At 43.8% G+C, this 15,504-nt stretch overlaps 1 protein-coding gene across 2 annotated transcripts in view; it reads left to right on the top strand.

The window, feature by feature from the left end:
• The window catches only part of EML3 (EMAP like 3), a 100,526-nt gene that overhangs the window by 69,140 nt on the left and 15,882 nt on the right, over window positions 1–15,504 (top strand). For both annotated transcript variants that reach the window (XM_075837316.1, XM_075837317.1), the window contains exon 12: window positions 11,920–12,054. In XM_075837316.1, the coding sequence (XP_075693431.1) occupies window positions 11,920–12,054 (135 nt within the window). The remainder of the gene's footprint in view (window positions 1–11,919; window positions 12,055–15,504) is intronic.

Below are 15,504 nucleotides of genomic sequence, written 5' to 3'. Positions count from 1 at the left end.
ATTTTTATTAATTCACAATTACACAAACATAACCCCCCTACAAATATGTACTACAGACATATAAAAAAACAAACACTTAAATAAAACCAACCAGGTGTAACACCATCATAGTCATAATTCATAGTTGATCAACAGATAACAATAGTTACAAGCACGGGCAGTTACTCAAAACATTTTTAGTAATAACCCACGCCTGTATAGTACTCGAGGCAGTGATCCTCAAAAATACAAACCATTACAAGTGAGTATAACTGTGGAAGACATGATGGTGATTGGACCTTTAACCAGGAGAAAACACACCTCGACGCACGTTTCGCAACCTTCGTTAGGCCATGATAACAATACGGGGAGCGTCTTTTAGAGAGTTTAGGTACCTTTCCTGAAGTGCGTCTCATGGAGGAATGTCACCTGGACTTTGTCGCCAAAGGTCATTGAGAATCATTGTACGCTTCTCGGGAGTCCTCAAACCCCTCACATTCTGGGAGAGAAACTTTGCATCTGTGTGCATGTCTGCTTAGCGCTGTAAGGAGAGAAAGAGAAGGTAAAAAAAAAAAAAGGGGGGCAGAGGGCTAAAGAAGGGGGGAAAAGTAGTACTTCGAGGTAAGATTAAAATAAAGAAAATGTTGAAATGGAGAAGAATAGGGGATATGCTAGGAAGGTCCGGAGAAGCTCGACCAGCGAGATGTTCCAGAGGAAATACCTAGGGGGAGAGTAAGTAAGACACACAAGGAAGTGGAGACCACCTCCCGTAAAAATATTGGAAATACTACCAACGACAGAAAATTCCCCTGCTTAGTAGTTTGCAAATAACTCAAATGCTCTTCGTGAGTGAAATAAGCCTAAAACATTTTAACTGCAATAATTGTAAGCTAGCAAACCGAATAATACCCCGAATGATACTAGTGGTCCTAGTGACTAATTAAAACTAAACCAGAACAAGAAACAAGTCACGACCAGGTGTTTGAAAAAATACAAATAATCTTTATTAAAGTCAATTAGACACATGGAGACAACGTATAACACTTAGACATACTAAAATGCCATGGACCCTTGAACACAAACGGAATCCGAACGTAAAAGCAGAGTAGCCCCCCAGATGTAAAAATGGTCTGACACAACCTATATATGGCTAAAGTGCATAAATACATATTAATGAGCAGGTACTAGGCATGGTACGCTTTGCACAGATGAACACATAAATAAGTATAGAGAATATATATAAGGTACAATCTAAGTAAAAACGACATGTAAAGTAGTATACCTACACCTGCGTATAAGAAGATAAATAGGAGATCAAGACCAGGAGGGGGACCTCTGCTTAACCCAACGCGCGTTTCGCTGGTGCTTCGTCAACCCCTGACGAAGCACCAGCGAAACGCGCGTTGGGTTAAGCAGAGGTCCCCCTCCTGGTCTTGATCTCCTATTTATCTTCTTATACGCAGGTGTAGGTATACTACTTTACATGTCGTTTTTACTTAGATTGTACCTTATATATATTCTCTATACTTATTTATGTGTTCATCTGTGCAAAGCGTACCATGCCTAGTACCTGCTCATTAATATGTATTTATGCACTTTAGCCATATATAGGTTGTGTCAGACCATTTTTACATCTGGGGGGCTACTCTGCTTTTACGTTCGGATTCCGTTTGTGTTCAAGGGTCCATGGCATTTTAGTATGTCTAAGTGTTATACGTTGTCTCCATGTGTCTAATTGACTTTAATAAAGATTATTTGTATTTTTTCAAACACCTGGTCGAGACTTGTTTCTTGTTCTGGTTTAGTTTAATAATTGTAAGCTGCCCAACAAAATGAGCCAAATATAGGCAATGGACATCTAAGTAGTGACGTCATATTAGCAACCGGTAAATCATGCAAAGAGAATACTGTGGGAGATAAATTGTATGGTTATGACGTCCGACCTCAGAGAAGGATATGACTGCATGCAAAACCAGCAATTGTACAATTAAACGTCCCTTCTATGGAATTTGTTGCCTCGCAGGTCTGAGTCGTTGCAGTATGGGCTGTAGTGGGTCCATAGGACGGTTCCGTCCATGTCTAGGAGAGCGATGGTTCAGGGAAGCAGCAATCAAGTCTGGAATGTCACTTGGTGGAACATCAAGGAAGGCAAAAAGAGGAGGCAAATCCTGTGGAGAATGCACAGTGATCAAATCCCCTTGTTTCTTGACAATAAGATGAAGCGGAAATCCCCACATATGTCGCTTCAGCCTCTCTCTGATTATGTCCAGCAACAGGCGCATCATGCGTCTCATTAGTAATGTATGGGCCGATAGATCGGGAAGAATATGAACCTCAGCGCCCTGAAATTCCAAGTGACCCATGTTACGCATTAAATGCTCCTTTACAGTGAAATAGTGAATACTGCATACGATGTCCCGAGGTCTGTCTGGGTCTTGTGATTTAGGTCCCAATGCTCTGTGCACTCTGTCCAGCTCGATGGGGTTGTCTGGTGGCTCCCCCAGAATTTTAGTAAACATTTCCGGCACCATGACTCGGAGATTATCTCCCTCCTTCGATTCTGGCAATCCCCGTATACACACAATATTGCGCCTGTTTCTATTTTCCAAGTCATCGTGCGTGTTCTAGGGCCATAGATTGTAAAAGCGACTGATGAGATTGAAGTTGAATCTCTAACCTATCCAGCCTGTCTCCGTGAGAAGATGTCTGCTGTTCTAAGGCCGAGACACGTGAGCACATTTGTTCCACAGTGCGTTTTACCTCCTCCAATCACTTGCGCTGCATTTTCTCCATTATGTCTAACACATTATCGAAGAAACTTCTGGTCGGAAGATGTTTAAGGGCTTTAGACAGGTCGAATCTAGTCTGTGGGGCCTCGTCCAAGCAGTTCGGTGAAATAGGGCCAGGTGACCACTTGGCTCTAATAGGAGATCCCCCCCCCCCCCCCGAGCCAGGAGTAGCAGCTCGTGTGGCTAGTGGGTCTGAGGGTATAGACGCACCTGATACAACGCCTGAGCGGTGAGGGGAGACCACAGCCTGCCGTTGTGGAGTCGAGCTGGGTGAAGCGGCAGCCATGATGGATTCCTCCTGTCTCTGTGAAATGCGTGGCCGCAAGGAGCAGGATAGTGAAGATGCCGGAGTAACCTTTTGGGAAGTCTTCAGGGTCTTCCCTCGGGGCATAGCTCGAAAAACGAGGCACTTGCTAGTCGTTGGTAAGCTGGATGTCTCGTTAACAATCACGGTTGGTGGGAGCTTCTGAGCTTTGCGTCCTGCTTCCTCACATGCCGAGATCACGCCCCCCCCCCTTATCGGCTTTCTTAATCCGTGTTTGATTCTGATTTGCTAGGTGGTATAATTCTGAATAGAAGGCACAAAATTCCTTAGATATTTCTTCCATTGTGTGTAATAGTTTATTTCTTTTGTCTTTTTTATTTTTTGGTATAAATGTATTTGAGTGTTTTTTAATTATGTTGGCTAAACTCTTTCCACAATTGTCTGCATTCATGTACCTTTTGAACTTTGCGAAGTAGAAACATTTTTTCTGTTTTATAGTTCAGCAGTTCCTTCAATTCAGCTGAAAATGTGAATGTTCTTTTTCTGATTTTATACATAGTGATTTCTTATGTTTTAATTCCAATACTTTTATTCTAAAACATTGGTGATTATTTTTTTTATTTGAACCTAATTCAATTAGAAAGCCTCTGATTACTGCTTTATGCGCTTCCCAGGTGTTCGAGTTGCATTTGTTATTGGGGCAGTTGTCTAAAAGTCTTTTATACGTAAAAATATGTAGGCTTTATCTTCTTTATTAGTGAGTAAACTATCGTTTAGTTTCCAGTTAAAATTATGGTTATTTTGTTTTTTGGGAGGAAAAAAGATGTAACTTAAGTGGAGCATGGTCCGATTGTGTGATAGAACCATATTTTAGTTGTGTTATTGTATTGATAAGAGAGTGAGGTATAAATAAGTTGTCTAATCTAGAATACTTTTTGTGAACGGCCGAATAGAATGAATAGTCTCTGCTAGAAGGGTATTTAATTCATGCATCCACTAAATGAGCTTCAGCAAATAGCTTTTTTTTTTTTTTAGAGATTGATGCTTTTTGTATGAAATTGATGAACTGTTATTGGAAGTGTCTAATGAGGGTTAAAGTGGTGTATTAGGGTAAGGCCACAAGGAGCGGCCCTGACACGGTCGCAACGCGGCCAACGCGGTTGTTGGCCGCGTTGCAACCGTGTCAGGGCCGCTCCGTGTGACCTTACCCTTAAAGGGAACCTGTCGCCAGCATTTCACCTATTGAACTTTACACATCCCTCACTGGCCGCTGCTGTCAAAAGTTCATTGCCGTTCTCCCCTCTCCTAAACTTCTCCTCCGACTATAAATAACGGTCTTCAAACATTTTGCGCCTTTTATCGCAATAATCCGATGTCTGTTTGTGCGCACACACCAGCAGAGGACATCAATGCACAAGCGCGGGATTGTGTGTGATGGGGAAGGAGAGGAGCTGTCAATCAAAAGTAAGGAGGAGGGGTAAACTCAGAAAGACTTGACGAATGAAGATATGACTCTTTTTTCAAAGAACGATTTGACTCTTTTCAAACGAAGATATGACTCTTTTATACTCATACAGTGTTGGAACACTAAAAAACTGAATACTAAAGCTATAGAGCCGACTAAGAAGACAATTATAGGTTATATAGAAATGATTTTTCACCCACTATCACCAGGCATTGCTGGTTTAATAGGGGAAATGCTGGTGACAGGTTCCCTTTAAAGTCGCCCCCTAAGATCAATCCACCCTCTCTGAATTTCTCTAATTTTTGCAACAATTGTTTGAAGAACTTCTCTTGATTTATTAGTGGTCATGTATAAATTTGCAAACGTGAATGCTCTACCGAATATATTTCCCTTCAGAGGAACATATCTACCTCCAGTATCTAGAACCACATCTTTATAGGTGAAAGGAACTTTTTTTGTTAATGATGATAGCAACGCCCTTAGATCTTTTAAGGAGTATTGAAGAATTGTACCATTTCGTGTAAGTTTTAGTTTTTTGTTAATGGGGTGTCATTTTATTTAAAGTGGGTTTCTTGCAGAAAAGCAATATCTATTCTTTTCTAAAAACTGAGGTATTTGCAGTCTCTTATTGGGGACATTGATGCCTTTAACTTTGTATGTGACCATTTTAAGTTCAGCCATTATTTAAAGGGAAGATGTCATGAATAATTTTTTTTTTTATTATATTGCTTTTAATTAAATATAAACAAAATTTTTATTTATTAGTGTTGTGACTAAACTTTTTACTGTGTTCTTACTTTTACTTCACTATGGGGGCTGCCATTTTGTTTTTCATCTCTGTATGTGTCGATTTAACAACCCATACAGAGATGGAATACGGCACATACAACCCCATAGAGAATGCGAACGGGAGCCGTTCCATTCACAGAAGCGTACGCCTTAAAACGCATTAAAAAAAAGCTGGGAAAGCGCGCTGTTGGTACATACAAAGCACTTTTTTACACGAGTGCTTTTAAAAAACGCGTTGCGGAAAAAAACCGTGTCTGGTTAATACTTTGGCACATAAAATGCGCCAAATGTTCCCATACACAATTGGAGTCCTAATTACGCACCAAAAAATGTGCACAAAATGCGTCAAATAATGCGCAAAAAAGCTCAATGGGCAAGCGAGATGTTCGTGTTTATATAATGGACTTTTTTACACAAGTGTTTGAAAAAAACGCGTTGCGTAAAAAAGAGGCATCTGGTCAGTTGCGCCAAATAGTTAGTGGGAGTTCTAATTATGTGCCAAAAAAAAGTGTAAAAATTGCGCACAAAATGTGCCGAAAAAACGCCTGTATTTTAAGAAGCGATTCACAAGAAACGCTAGTGTATTTCACATGTTTGCACGTCGTTTTTTTTGGAGCGCCATGTGAACATGCCCTAAGGGAATTATTTTTCATTGACGTATAGTTTCTATTGTGGCGCAGGGGAGAAGACAGATATCTGCTGTATGTGAGTTTTTTTTTATTTTTCATAGTGCTAACTGAATTTTTTTGTTTTGCAGGTTCTGCTGGACCGTTTGGTAGTCGTAGATTCGTTGGACTACTTTGATCACTTTTAAATAAAAATTGTTAACGAGTGTTGTGGGGGGGGAGTTTTTATTTCAATAAAAAAAAATATTTTCTTCGGGTATATTCACACAGTGCGGTTTTGCCGCGTTTTCGTCTCACAGCCGAAAACCGCAGCAAAGCTACACTTTGTGAATAAACCTAGAGTTTTTTTGCAGACAGAATAAAATCTGCCTCAGAATTCCTTCAGGATTTTTGAGGCAGATTTTGTACTTCCTGTGTTTTTTTTTGTCCAGTTTTCGCCAGTGGCCATTGAAACTAATGCAAGGACCATGGGCAAAAAATGCTCGGAAACTGGCGCCGCAGGTTTTTTTTGTGTCATTAATTTCAATAGGAGGTCAGGCGGAAGCTGCAGGAAGAAAGGACACACCGCTTTTTTTTCCCGCGAGCAGACAAATGCCGCCCGGGAAGAAGACGCATCTGCATCACATTGAAATCAATACGGGGCAATTTCGGGCGTTTTATTGAGCTGATTCCGACGCAGTTCCAGCGTCAAAATCCACGCCGAAAAACTGTGTGAACAGGGAGTTTGGTCTCTTGTTTTTAATACCTCATTAGCGCCTTAGTGATGGCAGTTGTCTGTTTGACGACGTCCATTACTAAGGTGGGGCTTCATGTTAGCCAATCAAAAGGCTTTCACTTACCCCACCCTCCATTATTACAAGTTTACCCACCACCAACAGGGTAGCGGGAAGAACCAGGTACAATCCAGTACCCGACCATCTGTAGTAATGGTCGGACATTGGGTCGGCCGCAGGCTGGTATTATGAGGCCAAGAAGGGCCGAAAACGGTGGTCCCTGCCACCCTTGTAATGCTAGGCTGCGGCTGCTTTATTTTATCTGGCTGGTTATGAAAATGGATGGGACCCCACGTCATTTATTGATTTCTTAAAAAAACAACAACTTAACCATCATAACCAGCCAGATACAATAAAGCAGCCGCAGTATAAGGCTGGGTTCACACGACCTATTTTCAGACGTAATGGAGGTGTTTTACGCCTCGAATTACGGCTGAAAAAAACGGCTCCAATACGTCGGCAAATATCTGCCCATTACTTTCAATGGGCTTTACGATGTACTGTGCCGACGACCTGTCATTTTACGCGTCGCTGTCAAAAACGGCAGGACACTTCTTGGGACGTAATTTGAGCCGTTCATTGGAGTCAATGAAAAACAGCTCCAAATTAGGTCAGTTAAAGACGCCCCGCAAAACGCAAGCACATGCAATTACGTCTGAAATTCAGGAGCTGTTTTCTCCTGAAAACAGCTCCGTAATTTCAGACGTAATTGCAGTTATCGTGTGCACATACCGTAACCAGGATGGCAGGGGCCACTGTTTTTGGTCCTTATTTAATACCACTCTGCGGCCGCCCCAGCGCCCGGCCATCACTACAGATGGTCGGGTACTGGATTGTACCCGGTTCGTCCCGCTACCCTGTTGGTGGTGGGTAAGTGAAATCCTTTTTATTGGCTAACACTAAGCCTCACCTTAGTAATGGATGTCGTCAAGCAGACAACTGCCATTACTAAGGCGCAAATAAAGTACTAAAAAAACAGGAATAACCAAATCTTTTTTTTTATTGAAATAAAAACTCCCCCACAAGACCCTTGTTAACCATTTTATTTAAAAAAAAAACAAAAAAAAAACGAAGATCATTGCAGTAGTCCAACGAATCTACGTCTTAGTCCAATAGGTCCAGCAGAATCTACAAAACAAAGAAAATTAAGTGAGTAACAAGAGAAAAAAAAAAATCTTATACTCCTCTACAGCAGACTTCTGTCTTCTCCCCTGCGCCACAATAAATACTAGGCCAATGAACTGCAGTTTCTACAGTGGTGCACGGGACTTAGAGATCCGCCAGAAATATTAATAGTTGTTAATAATTCTTGTGCATCACTGAGCTCCTCCACACATGTAGCTGCTCTGCAAACCCCTCCCCCCCACACACCCACTCATACACCCGCATCCCCCCCACACACACACAACACCCCCCCCAAACATGGAAAACACGACCCCCCCCCCCCACACACACACACGCACGCACCTTACCTGGTGCCAGTCTTCACCAAAATGGCGCTGGCTTTCTCCCTACAACCCAGGTTCTATACTGGGTTGCCCTGAACTGCGCATGCCACAGAGAATGCGCGATTCAGAGTTAGGGTATGTTCACACGGGCCATTTTCGGGCGGTAAACTCCCCGAAAAATGGCTGAAAAATCAAAAGCAGAATGCCTACAAACATCTGCCCATTGATTTCAATGGCAAATACGGCGATCTGTTCCAGCGGGGCGTTTTTTTTACGCCTCATTTTCAAATAAAAGTACGTAAAAAGACGCCCCGTAAAAAGAAGTGCATGTAACTTCTTGAGCCATTTTTGGAGCCGTTTTTTCATTGACTAATAGAATATTTAAATATATAAAAAAAATAATGACACCTTTCCTTTAAGAGCTGAAGCTCTCTGTTACTGTTAGGCTACGGAATTCTGTGCGGAAATTCTGCAGCATTTACAGTAGCAGCAAAGTGAATGAGATTTACAAAATCGCATGCCCATGCTGCGATAAACGCACAGAAATTGTGCGTAAAGTTTTCTGCGGTGCGTTTTTTAATTCCGCAGCATGTCAATTTATGCTGCGTTTTCTGTGCGGAGATGCTGCGTGTTTCGCCCATAGAATTTAGGGATGAGTTCACAAGGGACGGGTAAGCTGCATAAAAGTACACGGCGTATCAGGACCGGCGTCGGCACCCAGCAAACACGAGCAAGTGCCCTGGCCCACTGCCCTTCGGGGATCCCACTCTGTGGTGACGCTGCCGTCATGGCTCCTCCGGAAGTGGAATCCCCAGGCCAGAGCTCTGCCGACACTCTTGCAAGGGGTTCTGCTTCTAGATGGTGCTCCTGTCTAGGAGACAGAGTGACTACCGCTTTAGCAGCCGCTATGGGGCCTGCTGCATTAGGGTGCCCTTGCCTCCCATAGTAATGGGCCCCCATAGTAATGGGCCCCCATGCCCAGTGGCCCCACTAGCCGCTGCTACAGCGGTAGTGACGCCACATTCAATAGAATCTGCGTCCTTAGGACACACGTACTATTGAACGCTATGGCAGAGTAGGGAGGCATCTCCCCGCTCTACCTGGGAGTCTGAAGCCTAGTAAATGGCAGAGTGCTAGTAGCGCTCTGCTTGAGACTCCGGCTCTGGCGTTGCCCCTGATATCACTGTCCATATATGGACAGTGATGTGAGGAGGAGGGAAGGAGTCCTAGGCAGAGCGCAAGAAGCGGCTCTGCTCCTGGACTCCATCTCTGGGGAAGTCCCTGACATCACTGTCCATATAAGGGCAGTGATGTCAGGAGCAGTGTCCCAGGCAGAGTGCTAGTATCGCTCTGCCCGGGACTATGGCTCTGGGATTGCCCCTTACATCACTGTCCATATATGGACATTGATGTCAGGGGCTTCCCCAGAGACAAAGTCCCAGAGCAGAGCCTTTACTAGTGCTCTGCCCGGGACTTCAGCTGTACTCCGGACGTACTGGTAGCTCTCTGCCAAGGACTATGGCTCTGGGGTTGCCCCTGACATCACTGTCCATATATGGACCGTGACGTCAGGGGCTCCTCCTGAAGCGGAAGCCCCAGCCAGAGCATCGGCAATTCTCTGGATGGGAATTCCACTACTAGGGAGAGCCCCACAGGCAGTGTGGCACTACCAGGGCAGGAAGGGGCCTGCATTGCGCTACCTGGGAGGGGGGCTGTGTGGCACTAATTGGGAGGGGGGCTGTGTGGCACTTTACTGCCACTGTGAGTTCCCCCGCAAAGGGGCCCACTAAGTCTGTGTCGCCAAAGGGCCTACATAAACCTGGAGCCAGCCCTGGTATCCATCCTGTGTGCCGCTGGGAATTCCGGGTAAGAAATTGCACCAAACTGTGGTGCAGTTTTTCGCCAGGAATGTCCGCTGCGGAAAACTGCAGCACCAGCAGGCCGGCCTCCTGAGATGAAGTCTTTTTCTGAGTTGCGTTTTTTGCGGAGGGATCAGCTGCGAACCCACCTGCAAAAAATGCAATAACTGCGATCTGTTGCGGCATTTAGCTCCCCATTGAATTCAATGGGGAAGTCTGCAACAGACAAGCTGCTTTTACGCAAATACAATTGACATGCTTCGGAATAAATTTCCTCAGCACAGGTCAATTTCTGAGTGTTTTTTCTGCCCAATTTTTTGTTTTTTGAGGGGATTTTACATAGAACAGGATTTCACCATATTTTTTGTATGTACCATTAATATATTTATATAAGTTAATCATGTCCCCCCCTTAGTCGTCTTTTTTCAAGGCTAAATTGGTTTAGTTCTTTTAATCTTTCCTCATAACTTAGATTCTCCATGCCCCTTATTAGCTTCGCTGCTCTTCTTTGTATTTTTTCCAACTCCAGGGCATCCTTTCTATGAACTGGAGCCCAGAATTGAACTGCATATTCTAGATGAGGCCTCACTAATGCTTTGCAAAGTGGTAATATTATATCCCTGTCCTGCGAGTCCATGCCTCTTTTAATACACGACAATATCTTGCTGGCCTTTGAAGCAGCTGATTGACACTGCATGCTGTTACTTAGTTTATGATCTACAAGTACACCCAGATCCTTCTCAACAAGTGACTCCCCCAGGGTAGCTCCCCCTACGACATATGATGCATGCAGGTTGTTCGTACCCAGATGTATAACTTTAGATTAAACCTAATTTGCCAAGTGGACGCCCACTTATAACCGGGGACCATTCAGAGTAGGAATCATTGACCACAACTCTCTGGATACGGTCCTTGAGCCAATTCTCAATCCAATTACAAACTATAATTTCTAAACCTATAGTCCTTAATTTACCCATTAGCCGTCTATGAGGGACAGTGTCAAATGCCTTTGCAAAGTTCAAAAACACTATATCCACAGCGGCGTGTTTTTTTCCAGTGTTGCGATTTCTGCAGCATAAGCGCTGCGAATACGCAGTAAAAGTCGCAACACATGGCTTTCTGTTGCGGGTTTTGCATCCCCATTGAATACAATGTGGAAAACCTGCAGCAGAAAATCAATGAAAACGCAGCATAAATTGACATGCTGCGGAATTCAATTCCACACCGCAGTTCAATTTATTAACGTTTACACTGCAGTTTTTTTTCCGCAGCGTGAGCATGAGATTTACTAAATCTCACCCACTCTGCTGCTATTGTGAACGCTGCGGAATTTCTGCACTGAAGTCCATTGTGGAAATCCCGCAGTGTTTACGTGGGAACACAGCCTTTACATTTCTTCAGGAACATTGCGAAAAAGACTCAGAAAACGAGTGCCGCGGGTTATTTCTGCCTCCCATTGATTTTTATGGGAGGCCGGAGATGGAACCGCGGCAAGAAAGGACATGTTGCCTTTTTTCCCCCTCGAGCGGTTAAAAACCGCCCGGGAAAAAGAACCAAAACACTTCTGCCTCCCATTGAAATCAATGGGGACTGATTTCGGTGGTGTTTTGGCGCTGATTTCGACACTGTTTCCGCATCAAAATCCGCGCCAAAAAACTCTGAGCAGGGCCTTATTATGGCTGCAAATGACAGCAGGCAAACCCTCACTTGGTTCCAGCTATAACATATATAACAAATCTGAGATTCAATTACTGAGATTATGCCCAGTGACTATATAGAAGAATTTGGAAGTATAGGTAAATGTCCTTATTTGGCTGTATGTACCATCTACGTACAATTTTTCCAGTTTGGTAGTTTTATTTCTTTATTTTATATTGTTTACATTTTTTTATATTCATGGTTTTTTATTTATTTATGTTTTTTTAGTGCACAAATGAGTCGGTGCTTTGTCTTGCTTTCAACCCTGTGGACATTTCTTACATTGTCACAGTAGGCAAGTCACATATTCACTTTTGGAGCTGGAGTGGTGCTTCACTTACTAAGAAACAGGGCATTTTTGGGGTAAGTGCCTTGATTTGGTTTCTTTTTGACATTATATTTCTAAACGGAATTGTTTCTATATCACTTAGTAATTCATATCACTATGTTGTCCTACTGAATACTTATGGTTTGTCTACACGGCGGAAATTTGCGGTGGAATCCGCCGCAACATTCCGCCTCCTATTAATTTCAATGAGAGACATCTTTTTCCCGCTAGCAGTAAAAGGGCTTTATGTAAATAAAGTTTAATCAGTGTATAAAGGCTATATTCGCACGACCGAGTGTCAAACTGGCCATGAAAAGCTGCCGTTTTTCACAACTGATTTGCACCCGTGCGGGTCCAGTTTTCACTGACCCATCATAGACTTGAGTCTATAGAGGGATCCAGGAAAACTGGCAAAAATAGGACATGTTCGATATTATTTATTTTTTTTTCCCCTGGCCGTTCACGCGGTCTGTTAAAAAAAAAAAGGGCCGTGTGAATAGCCCCATAGACATGCATTCATTTTAATGCAGCCATGTGATGGCCATTAGAAAACGTCTGTCACGGCAGACATTCCCTGACGTCGGAATAAACTCTAAGGCCTCATGCACGACCGTGTTTTTGCGGTCGCAATTCCCCCGAAAATTCACTGGAGAATTGCGGCCCCATTCTTTTCTATGGGGCCGTGCACACGACCGTAGTTTTTGCGGTCCGTGCACGGCCCGGGAGCCCGGACCGCAGAAAGAACGGGCATGTCTTATTACGGCCCAGTTCTGCGGTCCGGGCTCATTGAAAACAATAGCCGCGGCCATGTGCATGTCCCACGATTTGCGGGCGGCCTGCGGCTGACAGTCCGCAGCCGGCCGACCCGAAAATCACGGCCGTGCACACGGCTACGGTTGTGTGCATGAGGCCTTAATGAAGAGGTCTGCAACTTTCTAATATACAGGGTGGGCCATTTATATGGATACACCTAAATAAAATGGGAATGGTTGGTGATATTAACTTCCTGTTTGTGGCACATTAGTATATGGGAGGGGGGAAACTTTTCAAGCTGGGTGTTGACCATGGTGGCCATTTTGAAGTCGGCCATTTTGTATCCAACTTTAGTTTTTTCAATGGGAAGAGGATCATGTGACACATCAAACTTAACGAGAATTTCACAAGAAAAACAATGGTGTGCTTGGTTTTAACGTTACTGTATTCTTTCCTGAGTTATTTACAAGTTTCTGACCACTTATAAAATGTGTTCAAAGTGCTGCCCATTGTGTTGGATTGTCAATGCAACCCTCTTCTCCCACTCTTCACACACTGATAGCAACACCGCAGAAGAAATGCTAGCACAGGCTTCCAGTACCCGTAGTTTCAGTTGCTGCACATCTCGTATCTTCACAGCATAGACAATTGCCTTCAGATGACCCCAAAGATAAAAGTCTAAGGTGGTCAGATCGGGAGACCTAGGGGGCCATTCAACTGGCCCACGACGACCAATCCACTTTCCAGGAAACTGTTCATCTAGGAATGCTGGGACCTGACACCCATAATGTGGTGGTGCACCATCTTGCTCGAAAAACTCGGGGAACGTGCCAGCTTCAGTGCATAAAGAGGGAAACACATCATCATGTAGCAATTTCAGATATCCCGTGGCCTTGAGGTTTCCATTGATGAAGAATGGCCCCACTATCTTTGTACCCCATATACCACACCATACCATCAATTTTTGTGTTCCAACAGTCTTGGAGGGATCTATCCAATGTGGGTTAGTGTCAGACCAATAGCAGTGGTTTTATTGGTTAACTTCACCATTCACATAAAAGTTTGCCTCATCACTGAATAAAATGTTCTGTGTAAACTGAGGGTCCTGTTCCAATTTTTGTTTTGCCCATTCTGCAAATTCAGTGCGCCGATCTGGGTCATCCTCGTTGAGATGCTGCAGCAGCTGGAGTTTGTAAGGGTGCCATTTGTGAGTAGCTAATATCCGCCGAAGGGATGTTCGACTGATGCCACTCTCCAGTGACATGCGGCGAGTGCTACGCTGCGGGCTCTTGCTGAATGAAGCTAGTACAGCCACTGATGTTTCTTCATTAGTGACAGTTTTCATGCGTCCACATTTGGGCAAATCCAACACTGAACCAGTTTCACGAAACTTGGCAAGCAGTTTGCAAACTGTAGCATGGGAGATGGGTGGTCTCGTAGGGTGTCTTGCATTGAAATCTGCTGCAATGACCCGGGTACTGCGTTCACCAGACATCAACACAATTTCTATCCGCTCCTCACGTGTTAACCTCTGCGACATGTCAATGGCTGTAAACAAAGAGAAGCTTGTAAATAACTCATGAAAGAATAAAGTAACGTTAAAACCAAGCACACCATTGTTTTTCTTGTGAAATTCTCGATAAGTTTGATGTGTCACGTGACCCTCTTCCCATTTGAAAAAACTAAAGTTGGATACAAAATGGCCAACTTCAAAATGGCCGCCATGGTCAACACCCAGCTTGAAAAGTTTCCCCCCTCCCATATACTAATGTGCCACAAACAGGAAGTTAAGATCACCAACCATTCCCATTTTATTTAGGTGTATCCATATAAATGGCCCACCCTGTACTTTGTGTTTCAATTCTTCACCATTTTAAAAAAAATTATTTGCTGTCAGTGAATGAGAATATATTTGATTACATTTAGGCCGGATTTACACGAGCGTGTGCGTTTTGCGCGCGCAAAAAACGCGGCGTTTTGTGCGCGCAAAAGTTACTTAAAGGGAATGTGTTGCTAGAAAAAAATGTATATTTTTTTTAGTTAAACAATTAGTGTGTAGGGGATTAAACATTGTTCTAACTTTTTTTATTTTTTTCACGAGTCAGGAGATATTATAAATTAGATTCTAATTTATAATATTTCCCAGTGCTGGTCACTAGATGGAGCAATTCCCAAAATTGCAGCATTGCACGTGGTAAAGCAACCACATTTCTTTATGCTGCAAAATTTGGGAAAACTCACTCGCTCTAGTGAGCTCTCAGAATCCCCCCCTCCTTTATCCTGGCTAGTGCCGGGAGAAACGAGGGGATTGAATGGTCAAATCTCCTACACTGTGTGTCGCCATTTTTTGAGCTAACACACAGTGTAGTAGGTTTACATACACTAGTAAACACACAGTATAACACTTACATACACAGAAATCACTTACCTGCTCCAGTCGCCGCCGCTCCCTCCGGTCCGTCCGCTCCGTCTGCTCCCTCCGCTCCAAGTGCACAAGTCTGGAAGCCGCGACCGGAAGTAGTAATCTTACTCTCCGGCCGCGACTTCCGGTCTACAGGAAAATGGCGCCGGACAGCGCTCAGTTCAACTTGGACTGTGTGGGAGCGGCACATGCGCCGTTCCCACACCGACGGCGTACACCATAGTGGATGGAACGGGCCGTATTCCGTGTCTGTATGTGTTGTTAATCGACACATACAGAAATGGCACATGCCGTATTCCATGTCTGTATG

This window comes from Rhinoderma darwinii, chromosome 9, assembly GCF_050947455.1.
Source record: "Rhinoderma darwinii isolate aRhiDar2 chromosome 9, aRhiDar2.hap1, whole genome shotgun sequence".
Taxonomy (NCBI): Eukaryota; Metazoa; Chordata; class Amphibia; order Anura; family Rhinodermatidae; genus Rhinoderma; species Rhinoderma darwinii.
This window is presented reverse-complemented; position numbering and strand designations above follow the sequence as displayed.